At 30.8% G+C, this 19,979-nt stretch overlaps 4 protein-coding genes across 5 annotated transcripts; 1 reads left to right on the plus strand and 3 right to left on the minus strand.

The window, feature by feature from the left end:
• Window positions 1-842: 842 nt before the first annotated feature.
• Window positions 843-3,176, minus strand: Ir68a (Ionotropic receptor 68a). Its single transcript, XM_088182226.1, has 6 exons — window positions 2,993-3,176; window positions 2,780-2,928; window positions 2,344-2,716; window positions 1,986-2,272; window positions 1,595-1,918; window positions 843-1,533 (listed from the first exon to the last, which is right to left on the minus strand). The coding sequence occupies exons 1-6, from the start codon at window positions 2,993-2,995 to the stop codon at window positions 843-845; spliced, it is 1,827 nt and encodes a 608-aa protein (XP_088038352.1). The 5' UTR covers window positions 2,996-3,176.
• Window positions 3,177-4,072: 896 nt separating this feature from the next.
• LOC148236686 (uncharacterized) lies at window positions 4,073-7,163 on the plus strand. Its single transcript, XM_088182830.1, has 3 exons — window positions 4,073-4,156; window positions 5,531-5,740; window positions 5,811-7,163. The coding sequence occupies exons 1-3, from the start codon at window positions 4,073-4,075 to the stop codon at window positions 6,927-6,929; spliced, it is 1,413 nt and encodes a 470-aa protein (XP_088038956.1). The 3' UTR covers window positions 6,930-7,163.
• Window positions 5,551-12,874, minus strand: LOC148236687 (peroxisomal acyl-coenzyme A oxidase 3-like). Of its 2 annotated transcripts, XM_088183192.1 has the most exons (14): window positions 12,798-12,874; window positions 12,583-12,713; window positions 12,380-12,520; window positions 12,291-12,322; window positions 12,007-12,218; window positions 11,767-11,941; window positions 10,798-11,080; window positions 10,629-10,731; window positions 10,427-10,567; window positions 10,055-10,288; window positions 9,839-9,993; window positions 9,640-9,771; window positions 9,420-9,572; window positions 5,551-9,355 (listed from the first exon to the last, which is right to left on the minus strand). In XM_088183192.1, the coding sequence occupies exons 2-14, from the start codon at window positions 12,700-12,702 to the stop codon at window positions 9,245-9,247; spliced, it is 1,992 nt and encodes a 663-aa protein (XP_088039318.1). In that variant the 5' UTR covers window positions 12,703-12,713; window positions 12,798-12,874; the 3' UTR covers window positions 5,551-9,244. The 2 variants fall into 2 exon arrangements, with proteins under 2 accessions (XP_088039318.1, XP_088039317.1); XM_088183191.1 differs by having other exon boundaries at window positions 12,007-12,322.
• Window positions 12,875-14,066: 1,192 nt separating this feature from the next.
• LOC148236688 (peroxisomal acyl-coenzyme A oxidase 3-like) lies at window positions 14,067-19,407 on the minus strand. Its single transcript, XM_088183260.1, has 12 exons — window positions 19,172-19,407; window positions 18,964-19,104; window positions 18,587-18,902; window positions 17,197-17,371; window positions 16,848-17,130; window positions 16,685-16,787; window positions 16,478-16,618; window positions 16,170-16,403; window positions 15,951-16,105; window positions 15,749-15,880; window positions 15,530-15,682; window positions 14,067-15,461 (listed from the first exon to the last, which is right to left on the minus strand). Exons 1-12 carry the CDS (start codon window positions 19,316-19,318, stop codon window positions 15,351-15,353), a joined length of 2,091 nt encoding a protein of 696 aa, XP_088039386.1. The 5' UTR covers window positions 19,319-19,407; the 3' UTR covers window positions 14,067-15,350.
• Between the last annotated feature and the right edge of the window lie 572 nt (window positions 19,408-19,979).

Genomic DNA, 19,979 nt, shown 5'->3' on the forward strand with positions numbered 1-19,979 from the left:
GAATTAACTACCCTCCTCACAGTGATGTTGCCAATTCACCGCTCTTGCGTAGCCAATTAAATCACCCCTCACATTGCATACGGAGAAGATTAATAAATTATTTAACAGTTAAAATACGGCCGTACAGTCAGGGCCGGCCCTAGGTTATTGTGCGCCCCAGGCAAAAACTAAATTTGCGCCCCCCCCCATATTAATACTTTATTAACTCATTACATGAGTACAAAAATAATTCAAATTAAAGTAATTTAATATTATATTTGACACCATATTTTTTTTTGCAATTGTGGGTATTTTAAGAATTTGTAGTTTTATTTTCGTCGCGATTTTTTACGCGTGAAATAATCTAAAGAGTGCACAGTAGTGTATACAAAAAAATAATATCAGATTATATTTTTTAACAATATTGTTTGATAATTTTAAGTAAATATTGCGCCTTTATTTGGTATCACAGCGCCCCACAAGACCTAGCGCCCCAGGCGATCGCCTGTACTGCCTGCCCCTCGGGCCGGCCCTGCGTACAGTTCGTATATAAATGCATAATATACTATACATGCGGTGAGTTGTTCTCGCTATGTTGCTGCGTCGTAAAAGTCTTCAAGTCTTATTGTAGATCGAGTTTAACTCTTGGAGATTTGAGATGGCTTTTTGACTAAACCATATCTGACGATCGACGTGATGTTAAATAGTTTTTATTTTAGCGTTAATTTCGGCATCGCCGTCATTATTACCCTTTGCTCATTTTGGGCAGTTCGCTAAAACGGCGGTTTTTTTATCAAATGCAACAAGCAAGAAACTGCATATTTTTAATTAAGTTTTTTAAGAATATTCAAATGGCGAATTAATTATTTCAATAACTTTTTATTACAATAATATAAATCCATAGCGTATTTATCAAACAATGGATCCTTTTTTATTATATAATTCCAATGTATCATTTCAACAGTGAGACACATAACTGCTAGAAAGTAACCAATCCCCAGCGCTACAAAAGCACCATATAATTTCTGTAAATTCATTAGTGCTTTAATGTTCTCATCTTCGTTTGACATAGAAGAAATAATCGGCACCATCACATCATTTAACCATTTTTCAATTAGACCAGCCTCTATAATTCTCCTCAGTAATTTATCAATCCTCGGTTTAAGGGGTGAATTTTTTTGTAGACCGACTGATATCGGCATGTGAATAGCGCAATCTCTCATAATGTGTAAGCTTCTGTCACTTACAGCATTCGAATGCTTTTCTAACAGTGTATTATTAGTATATTCAGTATTCTCTGATTGAGTCGCGTTTTTCTTATTTTTTCTATTGGCGGTGATGTACTTCAAAAAATATATATTTTCATAATAAGCCAGTAAACCTTTGGTAACTTGTTCTACGCCAGTGTTAGCATTATTAACGGCTATAAATTTATTTCCTATTTTTTGCCCAACTTCATCCAAAGAGGTATGGAAAAAATCTCTATTTTGTTCTCCCCATCCTCCACAAGCAATCTTACTCTCTGCCAATTGTTGCATAGTATCAATCGTAACTCTGAAATTATTATTACATACATTTTTTGAAATATAATTTTGTCCAAATATTAAATACATACTTTGGTGCTGGATTAGCTAAGATAGCAGTCATACTAGCTCTATAGGAAACGACCACTAAAACGCAATATAACCAATACCAACCAGTCAATAAACGAATTGACCAACTAGGTGGCAGTTTAGGCAAAGATATAACTAAAAGCATTCCATAAGTGTACAAAATGCTGTTTGTAATTTCGCCAAATACATAAAGACCGATTTCTTTTGTAGACCGCGATACTATTGTGGTTTTAGATGTTGTTAAATTTTTATGGAATTTTGCCAAGCCATAGAATAAAATTCCACTGAATAATAGCACGACTAAAACAGCTATCCACATTTGTAATCTGTATACAATTAATATTATTAAAATATGTATATAAAGCAATATATATTAATAAATTTATTATATACTTGAAAGGCAGTATTAGAGTTTTCCAAGAGTTGTCCGTTTTTAACTCTGGTGTTAAAAACGTGAGACACTGTGATATATAAGGTATTGTTAAATCAGTTAATTGTAGGTGATAGGGAGTATAATGAAGATTTCCGAGAGCTATATCAGCTTTCCCACCGACCATTTCACCTAAAAGACCAGAAAATGAGCCATTAAGTTTCTTGTGGCCCCATTTTTCTATATCAGAATTGGTTGCTTCATAGAGTTTTGGCTTAAAGTTCATAACTTTAGAAATTGTATGTATTATCTAAAATTATACATTAGTAAAAATATATTAAATATAAAGATATTGTAATATATATGTATATTTATACGTACTCTCGCTTCTATTCCAGTAAATTTTTCATTGGAATTTTTAAGGACAGCAGGTATGTGTTCAAGAACAACAATGTTTAAATGGAATCCTCTCAAATCCAAATACTTTTCCTTAAACAGGCGAGAAGTATCTAATTTTTTTCCATACTTCCAAGTAGTTAATCTTTGAGGCAAGTAAACTCCACCGAATGAAGTCGGATAAGGTGCGGTGCTGATTTCGAACCAAGAATTAGTCAAATTGTCTTTATGATGGCCCATGTAGTGTCTTAAAAATATAACATTTATGATTCTCTTCCAAATATAATGCACATCAGGGCGAAATAGTCGAAAGTCATATAACATTATGAATTTCGCTCTCGTATCCAAAACTCTGTATCTAAACATAAAATACAACAAATGTTTTATTAAAATTTATATACAAAATTGAAATATGTTTTACCTGTCACCAAATTTTAACAATCTCGATGCTTGAATACCATTGGATAAAAATATTATGTATAATTTACAACCTTCTTGTCTACCAAGTCTAATTGACTCTAATGTTTTATAATTCGGAGAGAGTAAATCTTCTGAAGTTTTCACCACAATCTGAAATGATTTTCATATCTAGCTAACAATTTAACAAATACATAAATATTTAAAAATATCCTACCATTACAACCGTCAAATTTTTCAATCTTTGAAACCACTGAGCACTAAATAAATTCAAGAAGACTTCATCACAAATTATTGCAATACAGTTCAAATCATAATTGAGTGAAAGATATTTCGTTATCTCATAAGTAAATCTCTCCAATTCTGGTTGTTTTAAGACATCGCTCAATATGTGATCAGAATTTGCTCTAAAAGCATATAGTATATATTTAATTAAATAAAGTTACTTAATTACTAATTTATACGTTGATTTGCTACAAATTGCTTTTTATTTTCGTCATCAGTAAATACAACACAATTATTTTTATGGCAACCATTTCGCAAATGAAACTTTTTAACGATGGAATTGGATACGAGTATTCGCTTTTAAAGGCTAAAGTGCATGAATTATAAATGTATTCAATTTGCATTCTATTACGTTTCCGACCAAACACGAAAATTGGTTTTGCATCAGGGCGTAAATACTTAATAAAGAGAATGCTCATGCATTTTCATTTTTAATTCTTTCCGTGTGTAACAATATGTTTGACCGCGTAATGAAAAAAATATCGTTAACGATGACGTCACAAGATGAAATTGCAAACTATAAGAATCCTTGCTCTTGCGTCTACCAGGGCTACCCACCCAGTCGATCGCGGCACGATTTTAGGTCGATTTTTGCTCCACTCTTAAATGTACTTATTTTGACAAATGCAACCTGAAAACATCTGAAACACAATCGAAGTATTCGTTATTCTGATGTATCTCTGATATAAAGGGAATACGGATATGCTCTTGCGCATACTCGAGAACGAGCAATGCATGTACGTGTACGTACATACATTGCTCGTTCGTAAATTACATCACTTTATCCCAGAAATTGTACTCAAATGTAAGACATTTAGATATCTTTAATAAGCTATTTGTCATGTTTTCTCTATTAATTAAAAATAGTATTTTCTTTTAAATATTTTTAGTCATGCTCATGTGCTCAACAAAAAATAAATGAAGAGATACCAAGAAGAATGGGAACAAGAATATTTTTTATATATTACTTAGGATAAATGCTGTAGCTTAATATGCAAATAAACTGCGGCGAATGCGCAAAAAGGAAACGCTGAACGTCATTTACAGACAATACACTTCAAATATGAAACATCATATTCAAGAAATACTGAAATACGTAAAGCAAAAATTAAGTATTTAAAACTTAATTTATCGTTACAGCTAAACATGTCATTGCATCTTTGAGAGTGTGTTAAATATTAATCAAAAATAAAATAAAAACATTTGTTAATGGAAATTTAATTAAAGAATCGTTTTTGGCTGCCCCAGAATCACTCTAATCAAATTTTAAAAATATAAAATATATTATTGATCAAATTGAAGTTATACGACTTTCGATAAATAAGGTTACGAGACGAATTAAATAAAATAGGTGAAGATATAATATGTCAACTAAAAGAGGATATAAATAATTGCGTAGTATTTTTCTTACAATTAATTAAATCAACTGATTTCATTGATATTGCACAATTAATGATATTTATGTGAATAGTATTTAAAAGAATTTTCAGTAAAAGAAGAATTTATTAAAGTAATACATATGCACGGAAAAACAAGAGGTGAAACCCAATTTATCACATAACTCATGCTAGATAGCTATCATAGCCAATCCGCTTAGTTTATCACGAATCATTGTGGATCTTAAATAGTTTTTGATGGTTTTTAATTTGGAAAATCTTCTTTCACCACTTGCAACTGATATAGCCAAGGTTAATACAATTCTATGAGCAATGTTAATATTCGGCCCAAAATTTAATGCTGTGATGAATTTTAATATGTATATGGCACCACTATTTGGAGTAACGTAGTATTTTATTTTATTTTTATTAATTTATTTAGCTTAATATAGCTAATTTTTACACTAAGCAAATTTTAACAAAATATGCATATAATATATAACATAAACAGAAAATAAAAAAATACTTAATATTATTATTCATTTCTTTATTCAATGTGTTTTTTTATTCCATTTAAGAAACCTGTTACAGTTTTATTTTTGCGGATTATTCTAGGAATATTATTATAAAAATTCACACCTCCGCACATAATTCTACCTAAAGTGCCTTTCACACGTGTAGGTTTTATTTTAGTTTTGGCTGCCGGTATAGTTGCAAAAACTATACGGAACAGGTGTCCCATACATATGATGCAGGAAAGCACGCACAATTCTCAGTCCGGCCTCGAGCTTCAACATTGATGGTTACTTATAAGAAATGTGTACTCACACATAAATTTAATGCATGCCCTTATCTCTCATTCTCTCTCATCAGTTAACACGCGAGCGATCGAGAGGGAAAGTATCTCACCACCCGTGCCTGATCTATATGTGTATATATTTTTTCTATACATATAATTTAAACCATGAATTAATTATAGCTATAATTAAACATAGAATTTTATATTACAAGTGAATAAATATATATATATTTTTTGAAGTTGCACTACATATTTTTTTATAAGCTTACTAAAATACGTATTATGGCCAAAACAGATATCGTTTCGTATTCGACCGTTGCAGTCAGGTGGCGGTTCAAAGTCGTTGTGTTGTCAAGTTAAACATGGACCGATTGGTGAAGAGCAAAGGAAAGGAAAACGTCGGCCCTCAGCCAGGAGCCCACCAGGACTTTCTCGCAACCAAGAAGAGGCTTCTCAAACCGGTTTTAGCCAACCAGCCCAAGATCATGGCGAAACCAGTACAAAAGTACGAGTCATTGCACAAAATTCCGTTAGCCACACAGGCCAAAGCTAATAACATGTTGTCTACTATTCAGCATTGTAACGTTAAAGTCGAACCGGGGTGCAAGGTGCAGATTCAATCGAAAAATGTCCTCATCAATCAGCAATCTGACTCCAGACAACCAATGCAGAATGTTGTCAAAGTCGAACATTATACAGTAAATAAGAGTAGCGAAGTAAATGCCAAGTCTCAACGCGAAGAGATTATGACTGCAATTGAAGCACCAGTAGTGCAAAATCATCAAAATTGTACACCAATAACCAATCAAGAGAAAGGTAAAAGTAATGCTATACAATCGACTAGCAAAGAAGTGGAAAAGGTGGTTAAGCCAGTAGAACAAAAGCCAGAGCAGAAGAAAGTATGGTCGCTGGACGACTTTGACTGTGGAAAGCCACTCGGAAAAGGTAAATTCGGCACCGTGTTCATCGCCAGAGAGAAGCAATCTAAATATGTCGTCGCTCTGAAAGTCTTATTCAAAAACCAAATACAGAGCGCCGATGTAGAACATCAAGTGAGACGAGAAGTTGAAATACAGACTCATCTGCGACACCCGAACATACTCAGAATGTTCGGTTACTTCCACGACGAGAAACGCGTTTACTTAATATTAGAATACGCCGAAAAAGGATCTCTGTATAAACATCTCCAAAGTCAACACGAGAAGCGTTTCCCTGAAAACATCGCAGCCGTTTATGTGAGAGACTTAACCAAAGCTCTCGTTTACTGCCACAGCAAAAAGATAATACACAGAGACATCAAACCCGAGAATCTATTATTGGGTAGTAAGGGCGAGTTGAAAATAGCCGATTTCGGCTGGTCAGTTCACGCTCCGTCTTCTAGGCGTTACACATTATGCGGAACTATCGATTATTTATCTCCTGAGATGATCCAAGGAGCAGCTCACACTCACACCGTAGACATTTGGAGCCTCGGCGTCTTGTGTTACGAACTATTGGTAGGCAAACCTCCATTCGAGGCTAGAGAATATGGCGAAACTTATAAAAAGATCCTCAACGTAGACATCAAGTACCCCAGCTACGTTAGCGAGAATGCCAGGAATTTGATATCGGCACTCGTGGTGGTCAATCCTGAAAAGCGGCTGCCTTTGGTCGAGGTCTTGAGGCACCCGTGGATTGCAGCCACGATCGTCTAATTCAAATACAAATTTTAGACTCAATTTTAATTTATTGTTAGATAGGCTGATAAAAATTGTACGTTTAAAGTCTGATGTCGTTTGATCTTATTTTTATGTTATTAACAGTTGACTGTATTATTGCTAATTTTTGCTTACCAAGGCGTCTTTTAACGTTGATTATGAAAGATTATTGTATTAACATTTTATTGTTTATAGATTTTTAATCAAAATGTCATTTATAGTATATAAAAATGAATACGATAATGAAGAAAAAAATAATTTTCATAATTGATATGTATTTCATAAAATTCCTTTCTATGTATGTATATAATTATTATAAATATTTTATTTTTATTTTAAGCAATTATTGAAGAACATAGTCATTTTGTAACGTTGTGTAAATGTTATTTAATTAAATTTTGATAAATATTTATTTTGCGTATTAATAAAAAATAATCATCACAAATTTAGTAATCTAATCAAGCTACACATAATTAAAGCATACAACTCACTGGAATTGTAGCCGTTTAATAAAAATAAACATCCAATAATAAAGTACAAATTCACCAATGTAAGTTATGATAACCATAAATTATTTTATAAATTACACAAAATAATTGATAAACTAATTTTAACCTTTATCGGACAAAAACTTTTTCTTTTTGAATCCACTTCGGCCGAATTTATTTAATCACAAAAATTAAACTTCTTAGATAATTATTATATATCATTTATTTAGGGTAAAACCCGTACCCGTTCCAGATATTGGGTACAGGTTTGTTGTTATGTTGTTTTCCTACGTGAAAAAAAACTCAAGAATGTAATGGCAAAATAAAAAATGTTCCTCTCAATCCTTATAAGTGGTATTTATTTAATTGTTCAATATTGTAATTTAAACGCACGGAATTTATTGTTGTTTTTTTATTACTTTCATATATTAAACACAATATATTTATGTATGTACATTACAATTACTTACATATTTATATACTTGGTGTTTGGTTATATTTGTCTATCGTATGATATTTTTCGAAGCAATCTTTCATATGAAGATATGATTTTAAAAATTTTTTTTAAACATCTCAATTGTTTTTCTTTCACCAGTTTATTTTACATAATATAAGAATTTACTATATGGGAATAGTACCTATTTGATAAGCCACGCCTAGTCCACATCGTAACGATTTTATCGTCCTTTGATACAAATACTATAATATTATTGTTCGTTCATTTATATGTTACAACTTTAACCATGCATATTTTTAATGCTTGTGTTTGAGAGCTATCCATTTCATCATTATTCATAATTGAGAAAGAGATATGGCAAGTTTGGGTTTACGCTCCCTTACTATTAGCTCTAAAGCACAAGATACGGATATATGTTCGATGTACTTATCATTACTCCGATTGATTAACAAATATAAAAAATATATTATCAGCAAGTACTATATTCTTGTAGAATTAGTCGGGAGATTCAATTTCATATGTTAGCAGCATTGTAAATCAAATGGCTGTCGATAATCACGAGATCTCAAAATTCAGGGATGTCGTTTTCAAGGGGGTGGGGTAAAGGTTGGCCAGTCAATGAACGTTTTTTTAAATCTTTCGATTTCATGAAGATTAATAGTATTTTTAATTAAATGACAAGCATTTTTCTGACTAAGTTCAAGTTCAGTTTACGAATCCACGTTAAAAGCAATAAAATCGTCTGTACTTCTTCCACTAATTTTCATCTAAGAGATGAGTTGGCTCAGTTTGCATTTTGGACTTCACCTAATGAAAGTTCTAAAATTATAATTAGTTTTAGAACTTTCATTAGGTTAGGTATGGGTTTGAACAGAAAATGTACGTTTAGCAACTTTTAAATAAAATTTCATAGACATTTTAGAGCAGCATATAATTTCACTATCGCTTTTTATTTAAATTATATTTTTGCTAATACTAATATATATCTACAGGTGAAAATGTATTTGTACTTCACTAGTGAAAATGTATTTGTATTTCACTAGTGAAAATATTTCACTGAAAAATACACATTTATACATCGCATGTAAATAAATAATGTATATATTTTTTCATAGACATTTTGGAGCAGCGTATAATTTCACTAGCGTCTATCAGTTAAATTATTGTATATTTTCGCTAGTAAAAATATATATCTACTGGTAAAAATGTATTTGGACTTCACTATTGAAAATATAACTTCACTGAAGAATACAGAGGTGGCCATTTAATATATATTATTTTTTATAATTAATAAAATACATCAAATGTTCTATCAATAAAAAATATATCTTTAATTAAACATAAAAAAAATATTTGCATCTCTCGAGTCAAAGTTTTGAATCAGTGTTTCTCTCCGATCTTACGAAATCTTGCCACCATTCTGGCCTTGATAGAGCACCAGGATATGTGAAGAATGATTCTTGAAGACGTTCATAAACCTATAAAAGATAAAAGCATATTTAATAAAATGTCAAGAAATTTATAATTAAGATTTTGACTGACCTTTCCATCACTTTTACCCAAAATTGAATCCATCATAGAATCAGGCGGAGCCAAGACATCAACCAAAGCAATGGCTTCCGGTTTCAATGCTCTACATAATTCAATTACTCCATCTCGAACCATTTGCCCCATAGGGCCATTAAAATAACCACCCTATAATATTTTTTTATTGAATTACAAATCATTTTTAGTTTATTAAATAAAGGTATTATATTCAAACCATGTATAAAGTTCCCAAATGTTTCTCTAAAGACCAAACTCCATATAACGAAGCCATTTTCAGTAGAACTTGTTTGCAATTTTCATCTTTAACGTTCAATGCAAAGTTATAGAATTTATCAATTACTGTGTGCTATGTTACATTAAATATTTAATTAATTTGCAAGGAGAGTTAATGCCACAAATAATTAGATAACAACCTCACAATATATAATCGTTAAACTTCCTGCATGATAAGATTGAATATCATTTCTGGTTGAAAACGTATCTCTGCCTTCTTTGAGCAGCTTTTCAGCTTTATCTGACGTAATTTTCAATACGTAGCATACTAGCCATTTGTATGTATCCAAGATTGCTGTAAAAGTTTCACAAATTTGTGTTAAAAGATTTACAATAATAATTTGATACATATTTACTTTTCGGATCTACTGCTTGTTGAGCGTTTGATATATTTGCTTTAGTTTTTAGTATCGTTTTATAGTTATTTAAATAGTTAGCAGTATTGAATGGAAAGTAGAACCTTTCTCCCTTTTCAAGCAATTTATACAACCCCAATAGCCAATTGCTTGTTTGCTGAATCAAAACAGTATTATCGCCTTCGTATGTAACATTACCATCGTTTACATTTCGAAGAGTTCCGATACCAGTAGCTAAAAATAAAATTGAAATAATTACAAACATAACAATAAATATTAAACTACTATTGATTTAGAAACAAAAGTTCCTAACTTGAACAGTCAAATCTGGCAATTTATTTTAAAATGTATATGTTATTCAATAGAAGATACCTTGTAGATAACCATGACCACCACATGCCTCACGGCAAACTTGTATACCATCTCTGGCCATCCATGAAAATGTGGGTTTTAATGCTGATGACAAAGCATGTATTTCTATACTTTTAGCTCCAACTTCCTCTTTATTTACTCCTGAACAGAAAAATACATTGAAAAAATATTTTTATGAGACATATCAAAAGATTTTCTGTACCTGATATTGAATCCATAAGAAACTGTGAATAAACTTCAACAAACCAATAGCAAAAATATCTTCCTGAAAACACTCCCGCTAAATACGGTATCAAGCGAAATTGCTGGAAGTAAATAATTTTAAATTCATATATAAATATACGATTATAAATTATGTATGTCTTATTTACTTGCTGTTGATATTCTATTATTGCACACTCTTTGTCAGAATCTTCAGGTCCGAATTGTGTGCGGACAGCTGAATAACGAATCGATATACATGTCGCTTTTTGCAAGTAAGAGATACCCAGAGCACTAATTGTAATTCTGCCGCCAGATAGAGTACCCAACGAGGCTCCAAATCTCTTATTAGGATCCTTTATTGGAGTTATATATTTGCCATTGTCATCAACGTCTCCAATTTTATTTAAGAGACAGTCGCGCGGTACATGATAATGATTGAACATCAGGAATCTACAACGATTTTTTGATTTGAGGTTTAAAAAATCAATGAAATTCATTTAAACATGAGAACTTTCTTAACTTAGTATTTTAATTTATTTTAGTGTCTTGTAAAGAAAGTTAGTAGTCATATAAGTGTGCGCAGTTTAAATATAATTATTTTTATGACTGATTAGTTAGTAATATTTTGATTTCTTGCAAACTGTATTTTATAACTGGATATTTGATAATCTCAGATCTATTGGGTGTTTTAGTATATGTATTAGATATTTCGAATTGTTACCCTTATACATATGTATATCAGCATTTACCGATGACTAAGAAACTGGTATAATTATCTAAGAAGCAGTGACGATGCATGATTTGTGACTTGAGGGATGCTGTGTGGACTGCATAATCCTTAAGATTGCTAGCTTTTTTAAGTTGCTGAATAATTTAAAAGCCCCAAAATGTTAAATGAAACGAGGTTATTTGGCAAACTATTGAATAGATATGCATTATGTGATTAGAGATTTGCTTTTTCAATTCTCAATCTGCAATGTATTTTCCATGACAATAAATAAGTAAAAAAAACTAGTCAATTACACTGACATTGCTTTGAAGATGAATGCTTTTCTCACGAGCGATTTTATGTTATAATATCACTTTTTCAACGAATTCAAAACTTAAATTTGAAAGTGATAAAAAATTATACGTACCCATTATCAACACCATTAATACCGATTTTTTCTCCCATATCTCCAACAGTTACACCAGGAAACGGGCGTAGAGATTTCATGCACCGAATAGGCACAACAAAAGCATGCAAACCTTCATTAACTCCATTGGCCATAATTAATTGTGCATAAACCACTACATGTGTTGCCCCTTGTCCTATTTATATTCATAAAATAATTTAAAAAAAACTGATGTGTGTATAAACATAAAATAAAACATACCTAATCCTCCAATCCAACATTTGGCAGAACGGAAATCAGTACTGTTCAACACAAATTCTTTAGAATGTACGTCAAACGTGGCCGTTGTCATTATTCGTTTAGTGTTTGAACCATGGGCTACTTCAGTAAGAGCCAAACAACCAAGAATTTCCCCACTGGTGCTTTTTTTTATAATTGTTGAGTGCTTTTCAGTTCCAAGACTTGCGATAACGCTTGGGAATAAAAAGTAATTTATAAACAGCTTGCCCGTAACGTCCTGATCATAAATGGTAAAAGCTTCTAACCAGGCCAGATAAAATCTGGGATCACTAAACATCTGAAATAATTTTAATATCAGAAGATTTATAAAAAACATGTATTGTTGTATTCTTACCTTTGAGTAACTTAATATGTCTTTACTTATAACAAACTTCATGCGTTTTAAAGCGATATGTCTTTGTTGATCTAAGCTAGTCATAGTAACCGGCGATTTATGGAACAATGTATTATTTTCAAGCATCGTCCAGATTTCGTGCTAAAACAATATACTTTAAAATATCTATTTATTAGAATTTAAATAGTAATTTTCATATTTACTCTATAGCGAATCTCTTCTTCGGTATCCAACGAAAGTTTCAACTCTTTCCAATCAAAAGACGCCTGTTTTCTATATGGTGTTAATGTTCCGATCGGAAATTCAGGCAAAATATCATCCATCTTGGTTATGTCTATTCATAAACGTTTTAAATTTAAATCGTATAGTTGATCATTTACTATAAAAATTAAAAAAAGTGCAGAGAATATTTCCTTACCTTACCACTATGTTTTATTACGAGTATGTGAACTAACGTAACACTATTGTGGCAAATTAACACTTTTTAGGATCTCAAAGTTCAATGACTAAAAACAGGGTGACCAAAATCTGTTTTATAGTGCATAAAACTAAACTTTATAAAAAATATTTTTAAATTAGCTACACTATTTGTATATTGCATATACAAATCCAGTGTTCTTTTTTAAAAACCATGTTAAAGAAAACTAGAGTTTTAGATGAAGCGTAATTAGTAGTAGTAGTAGTAGTAACAGTGTATAGAAATTAATTTAATTTCTACCCAGCTAACTATATTAATTAGTGAGAAGAATATCTATTCAAATTTTTGTTTTGCATTCCTGATAATTATAAAAATATTGTAACTGTGATAAATTTATCTTATGTTAGAATATATTCATATAACTTATATAATAAATGGATATTATTAAATAGTTTCATGCTATGTTGTTCATTGCTTTGTTGCTGCATCATGAATTCTTCAAGGCTTAAACTTAAAAACGTGTTCAAATGATACTTTTAAGATTCTGACAGCTTAATGGCTTATATACGATTGGGGGAAAGGGAGGAGATCAAACATCATGTTCTATTTCGACCATTAACTAGTAAATAAATGAGTACTTTGGGATGAAATTAGAATCTTTTCTTTATCTAACAAATATCTTATTAAACTGTTAATAGTTGTTGATAATTTGTTCTGGGTTACTAAGTCCGGTAACAATGAAATTTGTTTTATTTTAAGATATTGCTTAGAGACGGTATTTTTACAATAATACAATCTCGTTTTAGCATTTGATTATGTTTTCTGTTTAAATATTTTTATCTGCAAGCACATATAGCGACGTTGCAACACATATGTTACATTGTGAAACTATCATTCTGACTTTGTTATTCTCATTACGAAGGCGCATCGCTAAGAATTAACTACTTTTTGCATTTAACGCCAATCAATAATTACTTCAATTACATATTTGGACCCTCACAACAAATTGCATTTCATTGTTTCGATGAATGTAAATTCCTGGGTATAATAAAGTTACCAACTTTGAAGGTTAGTATTGCTGTGCTAATTCATTTGAATTTAGGAAACATAATATAATAAAACAACTGTGCTACAACTGATATCATCTCTTGAATCATAAATTGATTTCATCTACTTTTGTTAAATTGTTAATTTTTTAGCCCTGCGTTGTCAGTACTTATGAAATTTTTAAATTATTGGAAATGTGTTTGGAATAAAAAAATAAAAAAAAACTTTCATATTTTTTTTATTAAGATTGAAAAACAGAAAGACAAGCTTTGCAGATTAAAGTATAGATTATTTATTTATACATATCTTTTTTTGTGTAATAATGTAGAAGTTATTTACCAAGAAAAAAACATAGTTTTAAAATAAACACACTAGATTTTTTTAATACAAATCTAATCATCATGCTTTTACATGTTTACCCAATGCCTCATGATGGCTTTTAAACAAAATTGTTGTATTTAACATTACATACATACATATTCTTTATGTATACCCCAATTAAAAAATGAGTCTTATACATATGTATATAGTATGTACACACACATACACTTTACCACATTTATTGTTATTAAAATGCACACGATACATTGAATTATACAATAATTAATTAAAAAATGATTGGAGCACACCTAACAAAAATGTGCACCATCTCACATTAATTTTTCGAGCTCCTCATAACTAGCACGGAAAATCTATTTTGTTCATCAAGCTCGTTGAAAAGCTGTATGTTTTGTGTAAATAGGTATTCGAGCGCTGATGTCCTGGCCGCAACGATTAAGAATAAACGATGTAATCATGATTCTTGAGGACACTTAGTCATTCTTTTTAGTTATATTACATTATTTATTAAATTTCAGTTGTAAAAATGTCAACCATGTATTTCAAATACATATTCATTGGTCATAAATTAACGTGACACATGTATAAAATATTCTGTTACCGAATAGATTAATTTTGGTTCATAAAAATGCATAGTAATGATAAACAAATTAAAATACTGTAATAAAACATATATTAAAGTTTTATAACTTGGAATTATTAATGAAAAAAAATCTTTGGTCAGTAAATAAAAATAATTAAAACTGTCAAGTCCAGATTAATTCACAAAAACTTTATTATAAAAAATTGAGACAGTTTCTTTAAATACTTACCTTTTCAAATTACTTTAAGAAAAATTAAATAATTTCTATTGATAGCAAATTCCAGAAATTATATAATTGTTTCTAAGTGAAAAATCTAAATTTATTTGCCTAGAATACAATAGCGCATTAACTTGCTTATTTACATGACTGAATATGCAATTTAGAGTTCATTTTATGAATCACATTATATGTTGTCTGGCCATTTAAATGGAATTTGCTACTATTACTAATCAATAATAAAAATGGCTAGTTTTATGTCTTAAAATTGTTAATTATTATTATAAATTATACAAGTAGTAGTATATAAACTAGTTGTTAATTTTAAAATATGAATTCAATATTCAGAAGATTTTTTGTAATTCATTTATAGCTTTGAGGGAGTATTTACCTCCCATTTTAAAATTTCTTGCCACCACTTTGGTCTTGATAGCGAATCAGGGTATGAATAAAATGAATTTTGAATTCGTTCATATACCTAGAAATATAAATAAGTGTATTATGAATCAAAATGTAATTAAACAAAATTTTCTATTTAATACTGACCTTTCCATCACTGTGTCCTAAAATAGAATTCAGTATAAAATCAGGAGGAGCAATAACATCAACTAGAGCAATGGCTTCCGGTTTCAATGCTGCACATAATTCTATTATTCCATCACGAATCATTTGTCCTATAGTACCATTGAAGTAACCACCCTATAATATAATTGTATGAAGTTGAAAATAGTTTTAATATATAAAATATATTTAATAAATAATAACCATGTATAAAGATCCCAAATGTTTCTCTAAAGACCAAGCTCCGTATAACGAAGCCATTTTTAACAAAACTTTCTTGCAATTTTCATCTTTTACGTCCAATGTAAAACTATAGAATTTATCCAATATTGCGTGCTTTAAAATATGACATTTAAATTAATCCATTAAGAAATATAATTAATATCATTTCAAATTCAATAACAACCTCGCAATAGATAACAGATAAACTAGCAGCATGATAAGATTGAACATCATTTCTGGTTGAAAACGTATCTTTTCCTTCTCTGAGCAACTTCTCAGATTTATCTGACGTCAATTTCAACATGTAACACACGAGCCATTTATATGCATCCAAGATTGCTGAAAAAAAATTATATCATTATATGTGATATAGAATTATTAATATAATTTATTTAATACGTACTTTTTGGATGAATTGCTTGTTGAATGTTTGATATGTTTGCTTTTGAAGTTAGTATAATTTTATAGTCATTTAAATAGTTACCACTGTCTAATAGCATAAGGACTTTCTCTCCTTTCTGAATCAATTTATATAGCCCCAAAAGCCAATTACTTGTTTGTTGAATCAATACACTATTTTCTCCTTCGTATGTGCAGCTTCCATCATTTTCATTACGGAGTTTTCCAATTCCAGTAGCTAAAAATGTATTATGTATATATAGTTAAATATATATAGACTGTTAAAGTATATCTAAACTCTTTATATTATACCTTGAAGAAAACCATGACCACCGCACGCTTCTCGACAAACTTGTATTCCATCTCTAGCAAGCCACGAGAGCGTTGGTTTTGACGTTGACGATAAAGCATGTATTTCAATACCCTTACATTCAATTTCTTCACAATTCTTACCTAATAATAATATTAAAATTTAAAAATAGATTATTCTATATCAAGATGTATTATATAATACTTCACCTTCCATTGAATCTATTAAAAATTGTAGATGAGCCTCAGTAAACCAATCTGAAAATACTCTTCCAGCAAATATTGCTGCCAAGTATGGTAACAACCGGAATTGCTGAAATACATTTCATAATTTTTAATACAATTATTATATTTCAATGAAGATATATTTTACCTGCTGCTGATATTCTATGACGGCAAACTCTTCATCGGAATCATCAGGTCCGAATTGTTTGCGTATTGCTGAGTAACGGATGGCTATGGAAATTGCTTTTTGCAAATAAGTAATAGAGCCACCGCCGATTGAAACCCTGCCAGCAGATAAAGCACCCAATGATGCTCCAAATCGCTTATTGGGATCTTTTATTGGACATATATATGTACCGTTTTCATCAACATCGGCGAGTTTATTCAATAGACAATCACGTGAGATCCGGTAATTATTAAACATCATGAATCTATAATATAAATTATATTAATATATAACTTAATTAAATATGTGAATTGACATAATATGTATTTACCCATTGGCAATACCGTTGAGAGCAATCTTCTCTCCCATATCGCCGACGATTATACCAGGAAAGGGCTTTAATGATTTTGTGCATCGAATCGGTACCACAAAAGGGTGCAAACCATGATTTTCACCATCAGGAGTAATCAATTTTGCGTAAACTACTGCGTGGGTTGCAGTTTGTCCTTTATATATAAAATAAGAATAGTAAATCATCTTAAGATTAAACTGAAATATTTGGTAATTGTAGTCCATTTATAACTTTATTATACATGTAATACTTAACAATTGACTTAACAATATACAAAGGCAAGTCAAATGAAAACTTGTCTTGTAAATTTGCAGCAATGCTATGTATAGTTTAAAGAGTGGCCCCCATTTTTCTTTGAATAAATAATGATATTAGAAATATTTTATGTTTTCATTTGACTCATTCAATGATTTTACCTAATTGGGGATCAGCAATCCTACGTATAAAAATAATGCTTCTATATGAAGCACCGTCTTAGTTACAATAACTTATTAAAAGTACATATAGGGTGAGAAGCACTGGAAATCGCACTTGCATATGTAATATAGTATGTATGTCTGTATGTACAATCGTATACTCTGACAGATCTAAAGCAAACTACACATAATTACTCTAGCACCCTGCATAAACCATTCACCCATTTTGTGTTATATGGTATGCTGTCCATTCTAAAATTTGCCTAGTTGAACTCTAGGACCAATAGGAAAATATAGTCATTCCATTCAATGCCTCAAGATATTTTACACTCAACAAAATTTTGCATATAACAAGAACATGAAAATTTATTTAAACTTATTTTTATATTCAGACAAAAAAGTATTTTAGGAGTTTGCTTTCAAAAGAAATAGGTGCAAGCTTAAAAAAAATAAATAGCTTAGTCGTTTAGTAATTGTTACTTTTTTAAAAAAACTGCAAGTAAAACAAGAACGACTCTTAATCTAACCCAGTGTTTCCCACGGTGGGGCGTACGCTCCACCAGTGGAGCATCACGCCTCAGAGGTGGGGCACCATGCTTCAGAGATGGGACACGTCGGCAATTATCAACTATTCCACACTACTGTTTAATTAAAAAAGAGGCTAGTGGTGCATATGACTTTTGAAAAGACTACGGTGGGGCATGGCATAAAGAAGGTTGGGAAAATCAGCATTGCCGGGGATAAGTTAGATTCTAACCTATCCCTGGCAATGCTGATAATAGTGAGAGTATAACAAAAAATAATATAAGAGTAAAACAAGAAGTGATATGACTGGGCTTCTTTTTGATATTTTAATTTTAATGTAGTACTTTAGATTCGTAATATTGTTTGGTATATTTGGGCCATTCTGTATAAAGCGACATATGCACCACGTGTATTTAAGAAAAACATACCTAAGCATCCAGACCAACATTTAGCAGCACGAAAGTCAGAGCTATTCATAACAAATTCTTTAGTATTTACGTCGAATGTGGCTGTGGTCATCATTCCCTTTGCGTTTGAGCCGTGAGCTATTTCAGTAAGAGCAAAGCAACCGTTTATTTCACCATTTTCAGATCTTTCAAGATACGTAAAGTGCTTCTTGGTTCCGAGACTTGAAATCACATTTGAAAATAGAACGTGAGTCAAAAATAAGCTGCTCAATGTGTCCGTATCATACATAAGCAGCGCTTCAGTGTAAGCGCTAATAAATCTTTTGTGTTCTAAAACCTGATCCAATATTGAATGTTATAATCATTGTAATAGATACAAATATTATTATGTTTCATACCTTCGGATATGGCATTAAACCATGCTTCTTAATGAACTTCATCCGTTTCCAAGTAGTTTGTCTTTGCTGATCTAAGCTAGTTATATTAACTGGTGATTTGTGAAACACGTCGTTGCTCTCAAAAAACTTCCAAATAGCATTCTAAAACAATACATGAAATTAAAATTGCAACTCATTTTCTTTATGTTTATTTTAATATATATTATACTTTATAACGTAGAGCTTCTTCATTGTGAAATGTCAGTTTCAACTTTCTCCAATCAAAAGAGGCTCCTTTTCTATATGGCGTTAAAGGCCCAATGGGAAATTCAGGAAGAATATCCTCTAATTCTAGTTTTTCGTCACTCATAGCCATCTTAAAATAGCCTAATGTAGTTGTTTACTACCAAACAGGTAATAAAACAGTGCTGTCGTTGACTGACTTCTCACTTTCCAAAGTCCAAGGTAATATAATTTACGTAGTGTGACCATATTTTATATTACACAAAAATACATAAATTTAAGTAAATAAATATATTATGAAGTGAAATAACGAAAGGAGCAACACTAACCGAATTTAAATGTAATACAACTTAACAGCTGACCTAACCTAACCGATACTTATTAAAAAATATTAAAAGTCATATATTGTATTCATATTGTTTAAAAAACAGACAAACGCACTGGCTCTTACTCGATGTGCTTTAAACGATGCTGCCATTCTCGAATATTATCCGTTGATAAAGCAATGGAATCAAATCTAACCTACAATAAAATATATACATATCAGGTTGACCCGTTTTTTCTTACATTTGCAAAAATGTGTAACTTTTTATAATTTGACTATTATTTAACACTTAACAGTAGTCGTATAATTAATACGACTTAGCAACGGGATATTTTTTGTTTCGATATTTTCAACTCTAAATCAACAATGGCAGTGGAGATAAAATTATCTCACTTAAACTATACTATCCTTTATGAATTTCAACTCGGTCATAATGCGACAATAGCAGTTAAAAACATATTTAATGCAA

This window comes from Plectrocnemia conspersa, unplaced genomic scaffold (genome assembly GCF_051122295.1).
Source record: "Plectrocnemia conspersa isolate PC_06_02 unplaced genomic scaffold, ASM5112229v1 ptg000003l, whole genome shotgun sequence".
Taxonomy (NCBI): Eukaryota; Metazoa; Arthropoda; class Insecta; order Trichoptera; family Polycentropodidae; genus Plectrocnemia; species Plectrocnemia conspersa.

What these genes read in the sequence shown, in the direction of transcription:
- Ir68a (XM_088182226.1), bottom strand. An exon ending in TTACTGGAATAGAAGCGAGA is followed by an intron (nt 2,273 to 2,343) that starts GTACGTATAAAT and finishes GTATAATTTTAG; the next exon opens with ATAATACATACAATTTCTAA. An exon ending in ACTCTAATACTGCCTTTCAA is followed by an intron (nt 1,919 to 1,985) that starts GTATATAATAAA and finishes AATTGTATACAG; the next exon opens with ATTACAAATGTGGATAGCTG.
- LOC148236686 (XM_088182830.1), top strand. Translation starts at nt 4,073, where the DNA reads ATGCGCAAAAAGGAAACGCTGAACGTCATTTACAGACAATACACTTCA. An exon ending in TTCAAGAAATACTGAAATAC is followed by an intron (nt 4,157 to 5,530) that starts GTAAAGCAAAAA and finishes TGGCCAAAACAG; the next exon opens with ATATCGTTTCGTATTCGACC. An exon ending in ATGGCGAAACCAGTACAAAA is followed by an intron (nt 5,741 to 5,810) that starts GTACGAGTCATT and finishes TCTACTATTCAG; the next exon opens with CATTGTAACGTTAAAGTCGA.
- LOC148236687 (XM_088183191.1), bottom strand. Translation starts at nt 12,702, where the DNA reads ATGGATGATATTTTGCCTGAATTTCCGATCGGAACATTAACACCATAT. An exon ending in ACATATTAAGTTACTCAAAG is followed by an intron (nt 12,323 to 12,379) that starts GTAAGAATACAA and finishes AAATTATTTCAG; the next exon opens with ATGTTTAGTGATCCCAGATT. An exon ending in TAACGATTATATATTGTGAG is followed by an intron (nt 9,772 to 9,838) that starts GTTGTTATCTAA and finishes AATGTAACATAG; the next exon opens with CACACAGTAATTGATAAATT.
- LOC148236688 (XM_088183260.1), bottom strand. Translation starts at nt 19,318, where the DNA reads ATGGCTATGAGTGACGAAAAACTAGAATTAGAGGATATTCTTCCTGAA. An exon ending in ATGTTGGTCTGGATGCTTAG is followed by an intron (nt 17,372 to 18,586) that starts GTATGTTTTTCT and finishes TTATATATAAAG; the next exon opens with GACAAACTGCAACCCACGCA. An exon ending in ATTTGGGATCTTTATACATG is followed by an intron (nt 15,683 to 15,748) that starts GTTATTATTTAT and finishes ATTATATTATAG; the next exon opens with GGTGGTTACTTCAATGGTAC.